General features: G+C 37.7%; 2 protein-coding genes across 3 annotated transcripts; both read right to left on the reverse strand.

Moving 5' to 3' along the window:
- Nucleotides 1-102: 102 nt before the first annotated feature.
- rrad (Ras-related associated with diabetes) lies at nt 103-2,586 on the reverse strand. Of its 2 annotated transcripts, none has more exons than XM_057345720.1 (5): nt 2,467-2,586; nt 1,903-2,267; nt 1,625-1,698; nt 1,311-1,515; nt 103-1,113 (listed from the first exon to the last, which is right to left on the reverse strand). In XM_057345720.1, the coding sequence occupies exons 2-5, from the start codon at nt 2,255-2,257 to the stop codon at nt 836-838; spliced, it is 912 nt and encodes a 303-aa protein (XP_057201703.1). In that variant the 5' UTR covers nt 2,258-2,267; nt 2,467-2,586; the 3' UTR covers nt 103-835. The 2 variants fall into 2 exon arrangements, with proteins under 2 accessions (XP_057201703.1, XP_057201713.1); XM_057345730.1 differs by having other exon boundaries at nt 1,903-2,179; nt 2,467-2,556.
- A 1,464-nt stretch (nt 2,587-4,050) lies between these two features.
- ciao2b (cytosolic iron-sulfur assembly component 2B) lies at nt 4,051-6,184 on the reverse strand. The gene is made up of 5 exons (XM_057345743.1): nt 5,868-6,184; nt 5,422-5,499; nt 5,185-5,310; nt 5,052-5,097; nt 4,051-4,500 (listed from the first exon to the last, which is right to left on the reverse strand). The coding sequence occupies exons 1-5, from the start codon at nt 5,994-5,996 to the stop codon at nt 4,400-4,402; spliced, it is 480 nt and encodes a 159-aa protein (XP_057201726.1). The 5' UTR covers nt 5,997-6,184; the 3' UTR covers nt 4,051-4,399.
- Nucleotides 6,185-7,903: the final 1,719 nt, after the last annotated feature.

Genomic DNA, 7,903 nt, shown 5'->3' on the forward strand with positions numbered 1-7,903 from the left:
ATTCACAAGGGAACAAACGACATGACATTAGAGCTTCAAAGGAGTGTTCGAATGCACATTTTGTTAGTAGTGGAAAAGACGAGATATAACATGATTTTAAACCATAATTATAATTTTATTATAAAACCAATGTAAACATGTAACAAAATTAACAGCTCAATAATATTCAATGTCGTAAGTGCAAATCAAACATTTTTAAAACAGCTCACAACACATTATTTATTGCTTCTATGTCATTTGCACATGGAGCATATGTCGGAGTGACTGAACATTTCAGATTTCTCATATTAAAACTTATTATATTGCCTCTTGCCCTACCCCCCGAAACCCAAACCTTCTAGTTATGTGTCTTGGCTGAGTTACGAACCTGCGTACTCAGTTTCAAGTAACATTTGATTTCATATGTCATTTAAACAAGAGAAAATACTTGTGCTCATCTTCTGAGGTGCATTCCACATCTGATAATCAGTACAGATATGGTACACATGTAAAAAAAGAACCTATGTCTTTTGCTTCTGAGCAAGCATCACCTTAGCTCTCAAAAGGGAACAATGTGATTTGTGGATTTACCACCTATGTACATGCATAAAAATCGACAACTATACATGTTAAGGCAGCGAAAAACACACACAAAATAAAAAATCTAAATAAATTAAATAAAACAACATTGAAATGCCTCATAATCAACATGATTTTGTTAATCTTTTTTCATATGATCTCTTTTTCAGTTTACAAAACATGTTAATATTTGTCTGTACAGCTATGGAGTCCTTATATTAGCATTAAAAACACAGCTTCTGGTCATGGGTACGAGAAGGCATATCAGTCCAGTTTTTCAGAGCACTGACAGGTCATGACAAGATTTGGACTTCTGTCTAAAAGCCATCTTCTTGTTCTTGCGGGCCACCATGCGCCCCAGGAAACGCTTGGCCTTCTTGCTGATGCTCTCGCGCCGCTTGCAGTTGGCCATGCGTCGGGCGTTTTCCTCCTTGCTGTCCTTGCGTAGACGTATTTGCCGCACGATGCCCTCGAAGAGGTCACGGACATTGTGATGCAGGGAGGCCGAGGTCTCTATGAACTTGCAGTCAAACACTACGGCACATGCACTGCCCTCTAGGGAGAGAAGACAAGAACAGAGATGCAGATACAGGTGAGCAATGACTCCACAGGGACATAGACTATTGTGTTATCATAACTCAGGAGACGCTGAGTACTTGTTTACCCAAAACCTCTAACTTGAGTTCCTACTCTCTAGCTAACCAGAGGTTTGACAATTTCTTTAAATTAAAGATAACATAAATCAATCTTACCATCCATCGACACTTCTCTGGAGCGCACCAGGTCACTCTTGTTTCCAACCAGGATGATGGGGATGTTCTCTGACTGTCGAGCTCTGCGCAGTTGAATTCGTAGCTCTGAAGCCTTTTCAAAGCTGGACTTGTCCGTCACAGAGTACACTATGATATAGGCGTCTCCCATTCGCATACACTGGTCTTTCAGCCACCCGCTATTATCCTAAAGAATAAAGAAACAGATTGTTACCATGACGAAAAAAAAAGACTTTTTAAAGTATTATTGTATTGGTGTTGTACGTTGTAAGTATATTGTATGTTCTTATTCTTACCTGTTCCCATATGTCATACAGAAGAATTGATGTCTCCTCATCGTCAACAATAAGGGATCGGTCATATGTGTTTCCTGAAATATACAGGTGAAATATGTAAGTGAACATATTTAATGTGTAAGACTTTGTAATCCTTTCACAAAAAGAACGACCAAGAACACTGCCTGCAACAGTCGTGACTGATGGGCTGTCCTCAATCGATGCACCTCTACCACCGTCTAACGCTTTTCGCACAGGAATATACATTATTTGTTGTAAAATACATCACAAACTATTACCTGTTTCCTCGCAGTCGTTACTATCTTCAACTCCACCAAATATTCTCGCCAAGCTGGATTTCCCAACGCCGTGCTCGCCCAAAAGAACCACCTTGTAGACTTGCCCCTCTGAATCACTGCCGGAGGAGATGACCGAGTCGGAAGAGTCGGACACGCAGCTTTTTCTGTGCTCCTCTCCGGGACTGAAGCGCATCAGGCTGGACAACTCGCCTGTTCCCTCCGCGGGCATCGAGCGCAGCTCCCGGTCGTCCACTGGCATGCTTCTCCTGTGCAAGTTCTGCAGGTGGACGGGAAAAGGCATGCTACCTCTCCTCTTATCCATGTTCCTGAACTTGTCTCCTTTGTTTAAAGTCATGACTCCAAATCTGTTTATATAAAGCGTAACTGTTGTAAAAACACTTCTGTGTAGGCTATTATACATACAGTTTGGATTTCAACACTTTCCTCTAGTAGGATAAATTATTACAGAAACGATTTTAGTGGCTACAGTTACGCTATATATTATATTATAGGAATTCTCACTCAGAATCTCTAAACATAGGAGAATGTCAAAATGATACTTACTTATGATGCGGTTGTAGTGTCTTCTCTTCAATGTCAAAATTCCAGTGTTGAACAATCCTTTCGTTAAATCCCGTTATTTCTCCCCTGACGTGTTCGGTTGTGGTCTGTGATAAGACGGATCCCCGTATTTATTGCGATCGGGAGTCAGTGACGTCAGACCGAGGGAGGGCTTGCCTGGGAGAATCACGTCTCTCTTTATAGTAGTAACATGACTGTGAGTGAGATGAGGGAGGGGGCGGAATCCGCGTGTGATTCACAATTCTGCGAAGGCGTCCAGCAGAGAGGGTCTTTCCTCCCCTTACATATGTGATAACTGAAGGTACGTGTTCATGTTCAGCCTCGATTACAAATGTGAAGCACGTAGAGCTATGCAAAATGGTCCAAATAATAGCTTTTAAGAATATTTCATGAATTCCTGCATTACTAGATTAAGCTAGATCTGTATTTCAAATAGCCTCGGCAATAGCATCCATTATCAGAATATCAAGGTATTGTTGCATGTTTCAAACACCAAACATGTATTCTCAAGGGCAAAATTACACCTTGTAACATTGGTACGTGTTTGTTGGTACGTCAACATGCAGCACATTTACAAAAGGTTCAATGCTGCCATCTAGTGGTCAGTAACTTTTCTATTGTTACAGGTGGCCGTGGCATTATCAAACCCGAGTCAGACAAACGAGTAAAAACAACTGTACTAACATCAAGGAAAAATAAATTTGACTTCTTTTTTTTGCTAATATAACCCCGTTCTTAAAATTAATCAACTGTAGAGAGAGACTCCTCGAAATGACAAACAGGCAATGAATGCACATTGTTATATGACACACACTGGGTTTATTAAAGATTTATTATGTGAAGATGGTTTGTGTATTGTAATGCCTTGTGAAGATGAAGATATCTTTATATTCTCTTATAGCAGCCAAAATTCACCTATTATTCAAAAGTCTGTAATATAACCACTGGATGACTTCTATAGCCACGTAGGCAAAACCTTGCTTTTGGTCCTACATGTGGGGGTGTATTGAAGATTTGGTATATTATGAAAATGACTAAATGTACATCATTACAATGACAATACTATTATACAACATGTATTGAGCTTATGCAGTCTTTCACATATATGTCTATTATATATTTACTTACTATACCACAAGCAACATTTATTAATGCTATTTTATTAGGCTGATGTTGAAAGTTATTTTCCAGACCTATGAAAAATCTTGCACCATTAGCTGGCCAGTTTATAAAAAACCTGATCGAATATGTGCTATATTACGTGAAATCGTATCTATCATGCATTTTTAATGCTTGCCAGCGAAAGCACTTTTGAGTCTTGAAAGCCAAGCATGATCTAAATAGATTTCAACCTATCGTACTTATTATAATAATGCTATTTCATTGTCCTCTGTTCTTTTATTATCTTTTAGCCATTATAAAACATAAGGTTTAATTATAACACAGATGAGTAACTTGAGTCATACAATTAAGACTAGTTTCCAAACATAAATCTTGGACATAAAGCTTATATACATGGTCCGATGCTATTATTAAGCAGCAAATCAGATCACACGCACAATAAAACATTCCTAATTCATTTTATTATTCTCCAGCACTCACAGAATGTTCTGTCCCTTTCACACTCGTTATTACAATAGATAGTTAACAGAAAGACTATTCTAGATCTCACTGAACTGCTTAGAGATGTGGACGTGAGATACGAGACGCAATTGGCTATTTGAGACTCAACATTCAGCTTCCGACTTTTAATGGTTTTTAAAATAACCGTTCTTGGCTAATATCAAAACATACTGAAACACTTAACAGTAGTTAACTACATAAGCTAACATGAGCTGTTAAAAACAAATAATAGATAACAGGAAAGTCTGCCAAAAGTGACTACCACAGATCTTGCTTGTAGGGTTTCTTCTGATCACATGACTCTACTGGACAGACACTGGTTGACCACCTCCAGCAGCTGAGAGTTCTCCAGAGCTGCTGCCACTCTCTCTTTGTCTGCAAGCTGCTTATTAACTGGCGTAGAACAACAAACAGTCAAACAAACTTTACTGGTGAGTTTAAAATGCAAAATACTATTCACCAGTTCACCCCAAAATCTGTCTTTATTGGGGGAAAAAACAGCAGGTTTGTAACGACTTAAGGGAGAGTAAATAAATGCACAAAAAAACATGACAATAGCGCCATAAAATTAGTCCACACAAGTGATTTACTGACAAACTTAATTTTAATAACCACCAAATGATGACTGCCTTTAAAGGCGGGGTAACCGATTTCCGAATTACGCTTTAGACAACTGAGTCGGGCCGAGTACCAAAACAACATTGTAGCCAATCAGCAGTAAGGTGCACAGTGCACAGGACGGACATTAGCCGAGCCGAGTGCTGACGAAAGCGACAGATGAGGGTAGGGGTGTGTTTGTTTTGGTGATTTGAACATCAACAACGGCTAAGAGAAATCGGACACCCCGCCTTTAAGGATGATAAAATTCTGACAACGTTGCAGGGTTCTGATGAACTATTTTTTGGGGGTGAACATATTCAACATTTTTTTTCATGGATGTTTACCTGCGTCCTCAGAGGCATGTGTGCCAGGTGTGATGTGGACATCAATCTAACAAAGAAAGAGACAAATGCCCTAGATGAGAAAAGCAAATCCAACAAATCCATTTTGATTTTAAAGAATCTCTTTTAAACTTACCTTAAATCTGTCTGGCAGGGAGCGCAGGAGCTTGACTTTGATGGACAGGCCAATAAGGGTGGCCATACTGCAGTGTGGGATGGTAGGAGTGAACTCCACAGACACTGTGCTCTCTTGATCATTCACCTGCTCACAGACCAAAATTTGATAAATGGATAGGTTATCTACAACGATATAAACCAATGGATAGAAACGATTCAAAACTATTAAAGGAAATGTCTTATTGATCAGACTTACAATAACACGCATCTGTTCCACAACATTCAGTTCTTCGAGGGACAGTGGGTGCTCCGGATCATTAATCGACCTGATTAGATGTACTCTTGGGATTAAGGTGCGATTCCAAATGATTTTTGTTTTCTTTAGAGCCTACTTCTTAAAACCAGTTCGCTAAGAGTTACTGTCAAATTGACAAATAAGTCCCCTTATGAAATGAACCATGGTTTTATTACAGAAAAGGTATGGTAGGGTTGATGGAGGATTGATTAGCGTCTGTATTAAGTTACCTTAGTTTTACTACAAATATAGTTTAAGTAGGGTTCCTGTTCCTAGACCATGCACCTTGTGGGGACTGTGGTTTTTAACAGTAGTAAAACACAATCGCTAATTTTCGTGCCATGCTACAATGCCGACTTGTCAGGACAGCTTTAATAACACAGCTTAAGTTAAATGTGTGGAAGGATATCAAAGATCTCCCTGTCATCGATGGGATCAGCCACATCCTCATCTTCATCAGTGGCTGTGACGAGTCTCTCTCCTGATCGCTGAAATATCAGAGGATTTGCGTTTTCTAGTCGCGTTCCACTCGACATAAGTTAGCTGGAAACAAACAATCCGCTGGAAACAAACAATCCGCTGAAAAGAGGACTTTTTCTACTGCGCTGTCGTAAGAGCGATAATAATAGTGAAAATGCAACAAACTGCGATATTAGTAAAGTAATATATCAAGGAACGCACAAACAAGCAAGGAACTGTCGCATTTCCTGAACAACCGGAAGCACTATTTAAGCTTTTCAAAATAAAAGGTATAACAAACCTTTGGCTGTCACGCTAAAAATGATTCTACAGCAAAATTATCATTATTATTAAATAATAATGGTGGTGATAATATTATTATTATTAATAATAAAATAACAATAATAAACTTATTTATTATGATACATTTTAACTTTTATTTCTATAGTATATACACCTATAATTTTATATTTGCTAATACTCAAAAGCAGACATCAAACATATGTTTTAGTTAATTAAATAAAAATTGATCTGTCCGATGAAGTCTGGTGTGGCATTCAATGAGCTATACTTTGAAACTATTTGATAGATTTGGGATATCTGAGAAAATCATAGATTAAAGTATTATTCTGTCCATTTCCTTGCTCTTGTTTAAGAAAGCAAGTTCGAGGAAATAACTGACATGGCACAGCCATGGTCAAAAAGTTGCTTCTGTTATAGGTGGCTGTAGGTGCCTCACATGAGCACAAACAGTAATCTGACATTTTCTGTGTTTTTAAACCCCTAGAATACCGAATAAAGTTGAATGCTTATTTACGGATAGGAATAAATAACAATATTTTAATTAATCTTTCCTATAAAGCCATTGTTTCCTTATCATTCTATTTTGCTCTGATTAAATACATTTAGCTTATTTGAATTATTATGTTATTAATATTTTGGCATTTTGAGGATGTAATCTAGTGCATGCATTATTAAATTAATACTAATTCAGATTCATTTCAGAACATATGTTTATGGATACTACTTTATAATGAGCCTCTTCTTGAGGGACTGAATCACAAAGGATTTATAGACAAAGAGATTATCAAAAAGATCACATGCCATATTTAATGGACAAGTGCTTTTATTGCAGGCCCTGTTCCAGCCAGTAAGGCTTTTAATCTGGCAGCACTATTTTGCTCTGTCCTGCAAAAGGATTAGCATTTTTATCATCCGCTGGCTTCTTCTGTGTTTCTGGGAATGTCAGAAGGTACTGTAGTTAACTGTAATATGCATACTAGGCTTTAGTGGGCTTTACGGTGCAAAAAACTGCTGCAAATACGACCTGTGTTTAAATTACATTTAGTTTTGATCTAGTTTTCTGTCCTTATTTTAGATTTTATATAGTTTTATGTATTATTTATATATATATATATATCAGATATTGCCTAATGAAAATCTGAGACAAATGCATTGCTTCTATTTGATGAACTTTAGTTTTTATGCAGGTTTTTAAATTCAGTTTATGCAGGTGCGCAAGACAGCAGACGCAATGCCCACTAGGGGGCACTGTTACACCATGGCATACTTTCCATTTATTTTTATGATAAAGATTGCAGTAATCCGAGCTAAATTTAATGCCAGTCGACTCGATAGAGAAAACAGATAATCTCTGACATCATTCCTTTTCTTCATTTGTTTAATACAAATAAAATGATTATTTAAGGTGCTGTTAAACCATCTCAATTTCTTTCCAAAATGCCCAGATTACTGCATTTTCATATACAGATATTCCGATTTGTTATTAAGAAATGTCTTGTTAGATAAAGAGACACGATTGACTCAGTTGTTAGTTTAGGACAGAAGCCGAAGTCGATGAGATTTGTAACACACAGACACATATACTTTTTTTCTCATTTGGTCCCCACAATGGAAGCTACACCTGTACACACAATGCTCTCCACAAAAACATCCTGAAGGTCATTTGCACTCTCTTGCGACA

The sequence above is a fragment of the Triplophysa rosa genome, linkage group LG1 (assembly GCF_024868665.1).
Source record: "Triplophysa rosa linkage group LG1, Trosa_1v2, whole genome shotgun sequence".
NCBI classification, from domain to species: Eukaryota; Metazoa; Chordata; class Actinopteri; order Cypriniformes; family Nemacheilidae; genus Triplophysa; species Triplophysa rosa.